Source organism: Gadus chalcogrammus, chromosome 10 (genome assembly GCF_026213295.1).
Source record: "Gadus chalcogrammus isolate NIFS_2021 chromosome 10, NIFS_Gcha_1.0, whole genome shotgun sequence".
NCBI lineage: Eukaryota > Metazoa > Chordata > Actinopteri > Gadiformes > Gadidae > Gadus > Gadus chalcogrammus.
In genome coordinates, this window is record NC_079421.1 from 18,410,068 (window position 1) to 18,425,067 (window position 15,000).

Genomic DNA, 15,000 nt, shown 5'->3' on the forward strand with positions numbered 1-15,000 from the left:
TTTGTGCTATTATGTTCCCCAACAGCCCCATCAGTACAGCTCTGGTTTGCCTTCATGAACACCAAACCCAAAATATTTTCCTTGGAGCTCATATTATTAATATTGTAGTCGCCAATGTGTTGAGGAAGCTGAGATGCAGTTTTGACTTTATTGTACAATTTTATTTATTTAACATTCAAATGCTGGTTTACCTTAATAAAAGGTTTAGTGTAGGGGGATATGCTTCCGAAAGACCTAATGCAGGGCTGTAACCTTCTCTCAGTAATGGGGTTAAAAGTAATAATAATTGTGTGCATTTTTATAACCACATCAAACAGTTACATAGTCTGCTGTAGGCAAAATGTGAGGGCTTGTAAAAAAGCAGAAGCAATGTTTTTGAAATAAACACCCCAAGAAATACTCCCCCCACCTTAGGTTTCTCTGCCGTTGAGAAGGATCACATTCAAATGACAAGCTAGATGGATTTCCCGAACCAATCAAAGAAGAGATACCCTGATCAGTAAGAAATTAGGCGGGAGGGGTCTAAATGCTAAATTGTCTCACACATCACGTTAAAGTAGCAACAGATATTCTTATATTTCAAACACTAATACCTGATGGATGAAGTGAATAAATGAACGAAAAGTTTTATTAATTTAAAAGGATAAATACATATTTTAATCTTTTAATGGTCAAACCTGTGTGTGCCTTTTAATATGGCTTCACAAGCAAGGCAGAGGAAAGCAACAAAGATGTCTGTCAGGGTTGGCTGATGACAGCACAGGCGTGCCTTGGCTTGACGTTTCCATTTTTAACAAATAACACCGAGGTGTTAGCTCTTGGATCATATATGCAGGCTATAGATCATGCCAGCATCACAGTTTAATGGACAATGAAAAGAAAAAAGAATCACAATATCAGGTATGACGCACACGCCCACACACGCTGGAGCAAAGCATTCTCTCTTCGGTAACCAACTCGGTTGGCCTGGTGCATATTCTCTGTTCGGCTGGATGGAATGGCGGCACATTCGTCAAAGAAGCTCAAACCCCTCATTTACATGCATTCAACATTTGAAATGAGTCAATCGCCTCTACAGTCTCCTGATCTATGTTTTTTCATGGGTTAGGGTTTTCATGTTTGGATGTGAGTACCAGCCGTAATCAGACAGAACGGACTTCTCCGTCTCCACGGAGACCGGCCACTGATTTCATAGATGTAACGGTTACATATAGGGCTTCTACATCTGAATGCAACTCTGCCATTTTGTGATGCCTTGACAGAGTTGTAGTTATGTATAATACTAAATGAATGTGATCATACCATACCCCTGGCTAATCAAAACTTTGCTTTGCCATGTCTCACATGGGAAACACTGTGGCCGTTTTAAACACAACAATGTCTCCTCATAACGACAAATGATTTCCTAACCCTAAACAATGACCCAAAACACATTCACTACTAATAACACTCCTATGTTGCTAAGCTTCGGGATATGGAGGCATTAATTGCGATGAGAAGATAGGTTGGCTTTTATATGAACTGCCACAGGTTTATTTTATCAGCCCATACTATAGTATATTAGGCCAAAAAGATGCATAGATGTGTCAAATTGAATGCATCATTCAATGCGTCCTTTTGTGGAAAGCTTATTTGTTTGTAGCAGCGGTCGGTCATTTAGCAGAGGCGCTGCGCCCAAAGAAAGCCCTGGGAAACCCTGAACATATAGAATACATTATGCGTAGCAAATTCGAATCAAATTTGTCTTGTTTCATTGGGAAGGATAAATAAAAGATAAATCTTTACATGTAAAAGCATCCGTGACCTGGAATCTTCCCAGGACCTGGAATTGGGGGACCCCCTAGGGTACAAGTACCCGCGTCCGGGAGTCTCTGGGCTGGAGGGTGTTGGGTCCATGACCCCCTAGTACCCTTTATCCCATTTTTAAAAGAGGAGGAGATGGGGGGAGACTAGCCTGGGATCCAGGCAAATCTCGCTAGCTCATGTTTCATTTGCTCTGCAGAAAAAGGTCTGGCTTCCCTCCCATACAAAAAGATTTCAGCCCAGTACGAGATACGAGAACGACCAATCACAACCGTTTATCTAATATGAGGCGGGATAAATACGATGTTGGGGCAGAGGAACGCCGTAGAGGCGTTTTCGACATCGGCTGCTGCAGAACGGTTTGTTGATTCCGCTTTTGAGACACCATCGAACCAACTGTACTCTACGTTTTCACTAAAACATGAACAAACTACTTTACTTGAAGCTTTGGAGGCGAAATGGACTGCATTTTATAAATCGCTTTTATCCAAAGCACTTTACAATATTGCGTGACATTCACGCACACGTTCATAAACCGACGGCGGAGACAACCATGCAAGGCGACAGCCAGCTCGTCGGGAGCAGTTAGGGTTAGGTGCCTTGCTCAGGGACACCTCGACCCTCTAGGTCGGAGGAGCCAGGGATCGAACTAGCAACCGTGCTGCTACGAGCCAACCTCCTCTACATCCTGAGCTACTGCCACCCGAGAAGAAACAGAACTCTGCCGCTTATCCATTGCTCAGTGCTGCGTCATCCGTTTGGCTGCTATGATTGGTTGTAGGCCTGTCCAATTGCGTCCAGAGGCATTTTGGTCTGCATCTGTTGGTGCCGCCCCTTTGAAAACGAAAATGAACGGACGGGTTCCGGACTAATTGCAGTTTGCAATTCATCTGGCTCTGCCAGGCTAGGGGGAGAAGGCGGCGGATCTGAGAGACTTCCCCAGATCTGTTGAAACCTGAACACATCATAAATATTGCAGGTAAAAGTGCCCTGCTGGTTGACACGGTAGTGTTAGCATGCTGATTGAGGGACATAAATCCCAGGTGGGCCCTAGCCCGCTCTTCCAGGCTACCTGCCTTCATACTAACCCTGACTCTCCATAAATAGGCTCTTGGCCGGGTGATGCAGGGAGCCCTCTTTAAGAGGCTAACAGCTCTGGCTTAATTCGTCCCCTTCAGCGCAAGCTAGCCATGTGATGTTTATTATGAGTACTGTAGCGTAACGGAATGAGCTAGCCGGGCTGTAATTCCCTCACATTGCTAACCTTAGGGTCCAGTTAAAGCTCTCACTCACTATATCATCTATCTTTTATCCTTCTCTCTCTCTCTCTCTCTCTCTCTCTCTCTCTCTCTCTCTCTCTCTCTCTCTCTCTCTCTCTCTCTCTCTCTCTCTCTCTCTCTCTCTCTCTCTCTCTTTGCCTTATCCTCTCTCTTGTTTTGTCCATCACTGTTTCCTCCACTCGTTCTCGCTCGGTGACTTTCTCTCTCCCTCTGTTTTTCTCTCACTTAATTCCCCATTCTGCTTTGAGCTTCTTAGGATAAAAAAAAAACACACAAAAAAAAACAAATCAAACACATATAAATCCCATGAGTATTCATCTGTGCAAGTGCATTTGTGTTAAATTGCAGTCGAGGTAGAGTATACATTGGAGGAAAAAAGTTGTTATTGGGCTAGCTGTTCCACACATGTTAATGACTGCATCTCTGGCGTACGTGTATGTGATTCTGTGTTTTGTGTGTGTGTGTGTGTGTGTGTGTGTGTGTGTGTGTGTGTGTGTGTGTGTGTGTGTGTGTGTGTGTGTGTGTGTGTGTGTGTGTGTGTGTGTGTGTGTGTGTGTGTGTGTGTGTGTGTGTGTGTGTGTGAGGGGTGTAGACTCCACGTTAATGTGTGTGCATGCACGTGTGTCACACTCCACCGACGCCAAAGAGGCGTGTCAAAGCGTTTTTACATGTTCAGCAAGACATATGGTTGGCCCCGCACTTCACAGCCAACGGGAGGGGACAGAACTCCCTAAAACTGAGTCCCTGAGCAACAAAAGAGTACGCTTTTTTTATTGACAGTTAATGCAACATTAGCCTTGAAGTCCTCCGCCAGGACGAGACGGAGCACCAGAGAAATCCCTAGGACGGACGGGATAGATCTGCAAGACGGAACGCTGTCAGAAGGAAGAGGAATAAATTCAGCGTCCGTGAGCACCGTCCACCTGGGAGACGGCCGACTCGGCGTTCCTCATCAAGCGTAGCCATCAGAGGCACCTGCTTCGCGCTTTTATTGTGATGCTTTGCCAAATTAGAATGAATGGGAGGTGGGGGACATACTAAGGGGTTGATGTGGGTATATACAGGCACGATTATTTCTGAGATGCCCTAGACTAAACATAGCTGTCGACATGCCAAATGAGAGAGGAGGTGTGGTTTTACGACTTTTCGTTTTTCACCTTTGGGAGATGGTGTGTTATTATTTGCGAATATTAGGGGAGCAGAAAAGTATTTTCTATGTATAGTCTATTCCGATACTGAGGATTTAAGTAATGCCATCTGTTCACCAGAAATTGTTTCTTGCGCACGTGGGAGTGTATTTGTGTGAGTACATTTGCATGTGATTGAAAGTGTGGGTGTGTGTGTGTGTGTGTGTGTGTGTGTGTGTGTGTGTGTGTGTGTGTGTGTGTGTGTGTGTGTGTGTGTGTGTGTGTGTGTGTGTGTGTGTGTGTGTGTGTGTGTGTGTGTATGCATGGCTATTTATGTTTGTTGATGAGGCTGTGTTTCCCATTAGCATTTCAATAAATCTGGTGGAAGTATGATTTGAGCAATGCATGGCGGCTCTGTGAATTTCCTTTGTACTTCGTTTTTCCTCCTCCAAAGACAACTTACCGGTTACTGATCTTCTAATGATGGCTAAATTGACAGCGTTTCTTATCAAATCCCTTCATCACATAACAATAAAGTAGAACATTTGATTATCTGTAAACATGCACAGATCGTAATTAGCTCTTAATAGTTTATGCACTATCATCGTTCATGTCACATTTTGTTATGCCAGAAAAACATGGCATAATGTTGTCAAACTGGTTCCCCGAGGTTGTTCTCACGTCTCTGAGCTGTTTTGGATAACAGTATGCTATGTTCTAAATTTGCTCCCCCAAAAAATTTAGAAGTAAAGCGCTCCAAGCACAAACTGTTCTTCACAACAATAAAAAAACAAAAAGATTGAAAGCCATGTTTAGAAAAAAACTAAAAAGGGATGAATCATTTGGGTCAAATCGTATAGCAGGTACTGCACATAAGAACGAGCGTAAACAAAAGGATGCTATTAGGGAAAGACTTACTGAATGTTATATGGATTAAGTGACTAGTGAGTGACTGGGCCCACCGACTTGTTACCAATTGATTTGTATACAGGGAGGGCGGTGAGGGGGTGGGTGGTGGGGGGGGGGGGGGAATGTATGCCGCGCTTGGTTTCCGCTCAAACAGGATTACCCCCGGGACAGCATATGGTATTGTATTCGAACGTGTCAAAACACAACCTGCTGGATATCACAATAACAAACGACCGCCGGGAGACAGAGATGCCGGGCTCACAGGAACTTTCCCTCCATTTGAAAACAATAAACAGCGGCATTCAAATGTGTGTTTGTCAGATGACTCGGAGGTGCAGTTTTGTCGGGAAAACAAAAGGATGAGGGTGACCGAAAAGGGATTATAGCGTGTCTTTCTGTTCTCACCCCGAGCGCCCTGGTTGACTGAGTGGCGTACAGGCGAGTGTGTTTTAGGGGGAAGAGTGCGTCAATGTGCGGAGTGAAGCTATTAGTCAGGAGTGTTAAAGGTGCTATTTTCACTCATCGGTTTCATTATTGGGTCACGTCGCTTTGAGCCGATCCAGAAACATCACTGCCTCTCCTCTCGCTTAGGGTATTAGTTTTCGTTTTGATTTGCAACGTTATTGGAGGCTGGATTTTTCGGGAGCAACACTCTGTTCTCTCACGGCTGTTTTTTTTTTTTATCTTTATCGACACCGCAGATAATTACAGACAATCGACAGGATCATAGCGGGAAGGTTAATGTGGACGGAGAGAAGAGCTCAATGAAAATAATACATTTGCCTTAACTGACCATTTAAAAAGAACAACAGCAACTCAGCTGGTCTTAACCTGACCCGATATGGTAATGAATGTGTTTAATGGTACGACAAAGAGGCGATGTGAAGCCAGTGGAAAAGGACGGTAATGGAGGCCCAGTGGGAGGCTGTGTCCTCTTAGTTAAGAGACACGCTGAAGCCTTCGCTGACAGATGGTGACGTGGTATTTGGGCGGAGGCGGATGGCGAATAGTCCTTGCTGATAAAAGTACCACAAAATATGTATGCATAAGACCAGGCAGACGTACAAACGCAAATGCTCAATCACACACACAAACACACAAACTTCACGTATGCATAGGCAAAAACACACGTCCTGAGATGCACAACACTGACACTGATACCTCAACCCACACGCACACACAAATACACGCCACACACAAACACACACACACACACACACACACACACATACACACACAGATAAGAATGAAACACCCGGAAATCTCAACATACTTTGATAAGAAATAACCTCAATGCAACTAATAATCATATATTTTCTCTCTATCTGTCTTTCGCTTCCTTCATCTTTAACCCGAGCAAACCTCAGCAAACACACATTCACAGAGACACACAGCTTCATACTGCTTTCCACACATGTCTCAGAGTGAAGGGGTTTTAGGTGTTTAACAGTGGATGTAACCTAAATAGGACTGGTTTTGAATATAGGGCGCGAGTCCCCCGCCATATCTGTGCTGGCTAGCAGGGAGTCCTCAAACATCCGATCAACTCTGTGGGGAGCTCACAGAGAGAGCATGTCATTACACCTGCGGGTGACAGTTATGGCAGTGTGTGGAACATCCATGCCTTAAGGTTCCTCTGGGGATCAGCACCTCCGGGGAAAAAATTAAATGAGGGACTATAATGTATTGTTATGCATTTAGTTTCATGCGTTTTTTTAGGGAGGGATGGGGGGAGTTGCTTATGATATTTAGCCGAGGTGTCCGCAGCATTTGGTCTTATGTAAGGGAGACATGAGGGAAGAATTTCTGCAGAAGGTGGAATGAGGATCAGGAGGGATTACTAGGGGGAGAGTAACAGGTGACGGGTATTGAGGCTGGAAATTAAAAATGCATCGCTGGAGGTGAGCTGCAGCTAAAATAGCGGGAGAAGCAGAAAGTAGGTAGTGCCGCACTGACAATTTTGTCATTTAAAGCACAGGGCATAATAACGCCGGGAAGAGTCAAGAGTATTAAGGGGGTATTTAGAGGGATATAGACAGCTACAGACACACAAGCACACACACACACAACCACAAATGCTGCAGGGTTATACCTGCACACACACAGTATACACTCTCTCACACACAGACACACACACAGACACACACACACACACAAACACACACACACACACATAAACATCCACAGCTACACAGGTTTAAATCTACGAGCAAACACATACACACACATACACATATACACACACAAACACACACACACACACACACACACACACACACACACACACACACACACACACACACACACACACAGCTCCACAGGAGTAAATCTACAAGCAAACACACCCCCATACACAAACACACACACACACACACACACACACACACACACACACACACACACACACACACACACACACACACACACACACACACACACACACACACACAGCTACACAGGAGTAAATCTATGAGCAAACACACACATACACATACACACACACACACACACACACACACACACACACACACACACACACACACACACACACACACACACACACACACACACACACACACACACACACACACACACAAACACACACACACACACACACAGATACACAGAAGTAAATCTACGAGCAAACACACACACACACACACACTCATTCACACAAACACACGCAGCTATACAGTATTAAATCTACAAGCAAACACACACAAACACACACACACACACACAAACCGGCACACATAAAAAAGTCGTAATCACCACCTCAATAATGCTATCTATATACATATCTAGACAGTTATGGTAGCATTTCACTGCCAAACATCGCGAGCAGCAATGACTCTGTGAGTGTACAACGACTTTGTGAGCGCACAACTAACACATCTGTGCACAAATTATTATCGAGAGCCCTTTTACCCCGCTCACGCGCGGTATCTCTCCGCTCGCGAAAGCCATAATATAGCAATAATATATCGCACGTATAGTGAAGCCGCACACAACGGAAGCCCCCAAATGCTGTCTCTCTTAGATCTCGTGCGCGAAAAGTGTTTCCCTGCTCGCTCGGATATATCTTCGACTCTTGAGGTCGGTTTTATTTTTAGTGCACTCAGTGGGCATTGCCAGCCGGGGCCATTGTATCCCTGCTTGTAATTGGTTACATGTTGCAGGACAAGTCCAAACACCGCTTGAAGTGCTTGGATTTATCGGGGGGGTACATCCAGCGATCTCAAAGAGTCTGCTCAAGAGCTGACGTCTCAGAACCTTATAGGGAGCATAATAAAGCACAGTGTCACACCTCAGACCGTTTGCAGTGGTTAAAGGTTGGGTATGGAATTTGTTTTTTTGGCCTTTTTTGCAAAATTACTTGAAATCCTTATCATAACCCACTTACAGCCACTGAGTTAGAAGTACTGACATGAAAATTAAACAAGTCAATCATCTGTGGAACGGGCAGCGCTCAAAAAACTCCAGCCAATGATTTCCAGACCCACCGAGTGGCATTGGACAGTAAGTACGTCAATCAAACGGTCGTACTGCACTCCCCCTCCCCCGCGCCCCGCGCGCGACCCCTTCGTGCACGTACTCAAACCTCGTGACCCAGAGCAAGCTTCTGTTTGTTGTTATCCTGCGGTAGCTACTGGAGCTAGCTAACTAGCAAATGACTCGCTCTCGCGCATCTGTGTTCGCTCGTGCATGATTGCGCGTCCATGTACTTGGAATGGGTGGAGTCAGAGTCAGCGTGGAAGGAGAGGGGGTAGGACCATTTGAGTTGTGTATTTTCAAAATCTGCTGGCATTTTGAAAATCCCATACCCAACCTTTAAGAAACATATGAACGTGCTTGCCATGAAGAACAGCAGGATCATCAGGAACAGTGAGCCCTAGCGGAAGCCTTGACGATTAGCAGTATTTCAGTATGTGGTATATCAACAGTCCAGGAAATATAGATGTTAGAAAATGCTGATAAGGGAAGAAATACTGAGTCACTAGTGCAATGTAAGAGTTTTGTAAGAGATTGTATTGAATAAAAGGAAACTTCACAAAATAACCTGAGCGTAACCTCGCTGTAGCTAGTGTATCAAAGTAATTTAGCATACTGATGCCTGCTGCTTAACTGTATGTGTGATATTAATAAATGCAGGTTATCATATTGCTCAAATAGTGGAGGTTTCTGGCCAGTGGTACACCGCTGTGTTCTCCGAGTAGACAAGCATGTACAAGAAAAATGTGCGGATGAATCCGCCTCATTCTTTGCTTGGAGATGAAGCAAGTGTATGTGCATGCACGCACGCAATGCAACTGCGTGCCTGGCTGCACTTATCCCACTCATTAAAATGTTCTCCTTCTGCGAGCCATATGTTCGCTCCTACCTTTACATTTGTATTTATAATTGGGACGAGAGAAATGTAGCAGGCTAGCAGGGAGGACAGCAGACGAAAGGAAAACAAGGCGAGAAAGTTAGAGAATGTTGGTGGGCTTCGGACAAGAAAGCAGAGAGCTGGTGTGTGTGTGTGGTGGTGTCTACTGTAATGAGACTATTTTCAGCTCAGAGTGCCCCCCAAAGAAACAATACCTTACAACGTTATTAAAGTCCAATATTTAACTTTGCGTCTCCCTGCATCGTTGTTTTTTGGGCATGGTATTATGTTTCTTGGCTCTCTCTCTCTCTCTCTCTACCAGGAATCACTCAATCTCTTGATCTATATCCTCTCTTTTTCTCTCTCTCCATCAGTCTTGATCCATCTCTATCCCTCTCTCTCTCTCTCTCTCTCTCTCTCTCTCTCTCTCTCTCTCTCTCTCTCTCTCTCTCTCTCTCTACCTTTCACTGGTCTCCCCCCCTGCTCTTCATTAGTGCGGCTGTCTGCCTAGTGGAGAGGTAATTTAGCTTATTACACGGATGCCATAAAAAATCGATAAAACCTCCGACCTCAACTATATCAAACCCCATCTGTGTACCAGAAGAAAGATGATCGTTCTTCTTCTTCGAGAGAAGGAACGTTTAAAAACTATTGTTGGATCAAGTACAGCCAAAACCACGCTGAATAACCCACTCTAAAAATAAAATGCTTGATAATTTCCCCCAGGATAGCTATTTCGTTCATTCCTGCATCTTAATTGACTTGCAATAAATTGCTAAAAGTTTATTCCACTGTTGAGCGGTGAAATAAATAATTAACCCTGCGAAAAGGTCAGGCAACTGAAATTAGAGCTGGCTGTCTTCTTGTTTCTCCCCCCCCCTGCCTAACAAGATAGGACCGCCGCCTGTCCGGGCTGACCGCCTGACGTTCCCCCGGATGATTTCTTCTTGGCCTTGATGCATTTCCACATAAAAATAACAGATGATACACATCATCTCTTTAGGGGGAGAAGAAGCAGCAGCCTTCATTGGGTTTAGCAGATTTACAGTCCAGAGATTCTGATAGCGTAGCGTCGCGGCGCCGCGATAGCGATGGCGAGGCGGATTACACAGCTGACGACCGTGATGTTATCGGATTTAATATCCGTCGTCCGGTTGATGCTAATGAGGACGTGTGATATTAATGAGGGTGCTCTTAATGAAGAGAAGGAGGGAGACGGAAGGCGCCCTCGACGGCGGTGGGGGAGATTGTTAATTGCTGATGTTGGGTGGCAAGAAGGGTTTGCCTGACGACTGGGACGTTGCAGGTTTGATTCTTAAATTCCGTCGAGCCCGGTGTGAAAAAGGCGTCCGTGAGGAAGAGACCTAGCCCGTGGCTTAATCCAACAAAATGGCTGCCGACTCTGATTTCAGTTTATAAGCAGTAGCGGTTAACAAATGGATGATGATGACATTGATTTAGAGAGATAATGACGATTTTATGAATGTGGGATTGTCAAGGGAATAGCGGCTGTGTCGAGAGATGAAAATGATTACTTGAATAATGGTACGACATGGATTGTGGTCATTGAAGTTCTAACAAACAAATATTCGAGGACAGTGGTTTATCCGGTGGTGTGATAAATAATTACATTGACAATAACAGCCTCCAAAACAAAAGGAGCTATTGATCGCCACTGACGCAAAGAGAAACAGTGGGTCTCTACTTAGCAAAATGCCATAATCATGTTGTCCCATTAAAGCTAAAATATACAAATACAAAAGCTTTTTCCTTGAACACAGAACACTGTCGATTTTCCTACAGAGCTTGATAATTAACACACAAATAGTCCGACTGTCGACGCTGCGACCCTTGCTGCCTCATTCACGTATATTATTAGGCGTGAGTGTATTTGTGTGTGAGGGTTGGTGTGTTATTCTAGTGTGTTTGGATACATACTAGAGAGGAAAAATCGACCCAAAAATTATTAACGAATACACAGTCCAAAACTCAGGGAGTAGCCTACTCGAGTATTCTTTTAGTGTATGCATACGTTGCATACATACACAATATTGTAGAGATATGTGCACATATCGAAAGTCGGTTTATTCTGTATTTTAAACTATCTATATATGGGTTATCCAAAAAACAGAGCTCAGTTCTTTCACCGGATATTTAATGCTGTAAAGCTAGATTTGCTAGATATACAGATTCTTCAAAGGTGACATATCCAGTTGATTATGTTTTAGTTAGACTATTTTCTAGGGCAGAGCAGCGAACTTTGTATTAGGCCAATTGTGTAGAAATAATGAACAAACAATCGTTCTTTAGAGGAGCGCTGCTGCCCTGCAATTTGGCTTGGGAAACCCTGTCTCCTTGGCAGGTATGCACCACTAGACACACTGGGACTCCATTGAGGTGTACCGTCCTCGATCGCGTCTTTAGTTCAGTACAACACTTGAAGACTAACAAGGAAAGAGATCAGGGAAGCGCCTTATAAAGTTTAAGACTTATATTTAGGACTTTATAAAGTAATACAAAAGCCGAGCTGGTCTGCAGAACACCTCTGCTTTTGCATTACTTTCTCAAAGTTATTAAAAATCTAGTCTAATTCCGCGAGTTACTGATCTCCTTTCCTGTTAAAGTTGTGTTGTACTGTTGCACGCATCCCATTATTCATTCAAATAGAGAATATCTGTTGAACACACAAAAACGACGTTCAAACTGCATGAGCTGCTATTGAAATGTGTGACTTTTTTTAAACACAACCACAGCTCTTTTTGCTGCTGTACATTTCACATTCAGTTTTGATGTCTGGAGTTTTCTGTCAGGCGGTTATTTTGTAAAGCTTTTCGAACCCATTGGGGACTCTGCCTACTTTGGTCATGCATCACGCCTCAACAACAACTCATAGCCGCACAACAGCGTCTGCCTTTTTGACTATTTAAGGATATATCCTGCTCTAAAACATGGCCCAAATACACATATTTGAAAAATGACTACAAAAAGATATTAGATAAAAAAAATTAAAAAAACGTTTATGATTTGATTGACTAGTACCCGTCTGCTTCAGCACACGTTTGTGCTACTAATCCATGCACATTGGTTCCGCGTAATGCCTTGTTTTGCAATGCAATCTTCAAAAAACAACCCGAGTTGAAACACTCTACAATTATGTTGAGGCTGCAGGTGATTCTGAAAGTAGCTCATCCCAGGGGAGGCCACACAGCCTCCAGAGTCGGGCTCCTGAGCTCCATTGCGAGTGGTTTACCATCACTCAAACTCTTCACTGCAGGGGCCCGCACTCACATTCTGCTTGTTTTTTTTGGGATTATTTTTTATGCACGAGATCGACCTCCTTCGGTTCAGGGCCCCTTCTCAATGATCTGTTTAAAAGTTGTAATTAACTGCCTAATGTTCCACGGACTGAAAGCCAATCCAGCTGAACTGAACTGAACAGAACGTTGTGTTTATATGTTTTGGTTGTGCGCTGTGGTTGTGTAACATGCCCAATAGGCAGCGCACGCGGTACGGGGGGTGTGATTAGTGGCTGAAGGTCAGTAGAGCATGGGGGTTTTTCAACGTATAGCCTCAAAGTACAACAGCGTTAGCACGGGCTAAAGTCAGCACTTTTCTCCACAGAGAGCGCTGTCCTGGTACCATGACCTTGTCACCTGCCACCTGCCATGTGTGTGTGCGTGTGTGTGTTTTTGTGTATGTGTGTGTGTGTGTGTGTGTGTTTGTGTGTCTATGTGTGTGTCTTTGTGTGTGTATCTGATGTTTGTTTTTCCGTGTGTTTCTGTGTGTGCGAGTGTGTGTATGCATGCGTGCAATGCTGTATGTGTTTGCGTGCATGTGTGTGTGTGGATGCCCGAGCGTTGTGTGCGTAGGGTAGGTATGCAAGTATGACTCGCCTGTCGTACTTGCATACCACCCACAACACTAGTTTCCTGTACTCACAACACACGACATGTATCGGTGTGCTTGGTGAGCACTACACAAAGTGCATGCTCTGGTGCAGACAGCAGTGACAGGGCGTCAGAGCAGACCTGGTGTTACACGGGTCGTTGACCTCGGTTTGGAGGAAAGATAGGGGACGAGATAGCACAGAACAACGCAACTTCAATTGGTATGCTGGTGGGCACACACATATATTCATATCTACATATATACATTCCTCTGCCTCTGTCTCTGTCTCTGTCCCCCTTTCTCTCTCTCTCTCTCTCTCCCTCTCTCTCTCCCTCTCTCTCTCTCTCTCTCTCCTTCTCTCTCTCTCTCTCTCTCTCTCTCTCTCTCTCTCTCTCTCTCTCTCTCTCTCTCTCTCTCTCTCTCTCTCTCTCTCTCTCTCTCTCCATGTCGCTCTATGTCATTGCAGAAACTATACAGGACAATGCGCACACATACGAAAGCCGACACACAGAAACACGCACACACACACACTCACTCACATACACATGTGCACCTGAACAAACACAACTAGACACACAGAGATACACCCAACCGACCCACCTTCACGTCAACTGAAAATGAAATTACAAACCTATGTAAGCTGTCATGACTCCCCTTGTCACGATGTGATCCCTTTCCCTTTGCAACACTGCCGTACACACTACACACACGCACCGCAAACACAACAACCTACCCCACCCCCCAAAAAACACGCGCGCACTCTGGGACGTGACAGGGAACACAGCAACGGGAGAAGATGGCAGGCAGGCCGAGGAGGAACTGCTATCTAAGCCCCGGCGATTTTGTGCAATACTGCGATCCCGCCAACACCAGCGCGGGCTGGTTTGCAGAGAGCAAGGGGCCGAGCGACAGAGATGGAGAGGGGGAACACAGAAAGAGAGAGAGAGAGATATAGATAGAGGGGAAGAGAAAAGAGAGAGGGGGGGGGAGAGAGACAGAGAGAAAAGAGACAGATAGGGCGAGAAAGAGGACAGGCGAGCTAAAGAGAAGTGGGAGAGAGAGAGAGAGGAAGGGAGAGAGGATGGGAGGGAGGGGGGGGCGATGTGGCGAAAGAGAGTGTGCATGCAGTGCTGTAGCAAGCCGGAGCTGCTGGTAATTAGAAGGAGCTCAGAGGAAGGAGACAAGCCGTCGAATGAATGCAAATGAATTCCGTGGCTGTGGCAGCGTGCTGTGGAGCCTCACACTCGTGCAGGGCGCATCGCAGATACGAAGCGCTGCCACAACCGGAGGGGGGGGGGGGGGGGGGGGGGGGGGGGGGGGGGGGGGGGGGTTGGGGGGGGGGGGGGGCGGGGGGGGGGGGGGGGACGGGCGGGGGGGGGGGGTTGGGGGGACGGGCGGGGGAAGGGGGGGGTGCAGCACACACACTGCATGACGCTACACGCTCGGAAGTACGTATGCCACAGTGCGCAGTGTACGAGTGACGCAGCGCATGCCCACCTGCCCGCTTTCACAAAAAAGCACAGAGAAGATGTATTTACACACACACACACACACACACACACACACACACACACACACGCACACACACACGCACACACACACACACACACACACACACACACAC

The 15,000-nt window shown here is 45.5% G+C and overlaps 1 protein-coding gene across 1 annotated transcript in view; it reads right to left on the reverse strand.

Annotated features, from left to right (window-relative positions):
- The window catches only part of LOC130390265 (teneurin-1-like), a 185,852-nt gene that overhangs the window by 67,884 nt on the left and 102,968 nt on the right, over nucleotides 1–15,000 (reverse strand). Inside the window, exon 2 of the mRNA XM_056600127.1 lies at nucleotides 3,262–3,334. Within this exon, the coding sequence (XP_056456102.1) occupies nucleotides 3,262–3,334 (73 nt within the window). The remainder of the gene's footprint in view (nucleotides 1–3,261; nucleotides 3,335–15,000) is intronic.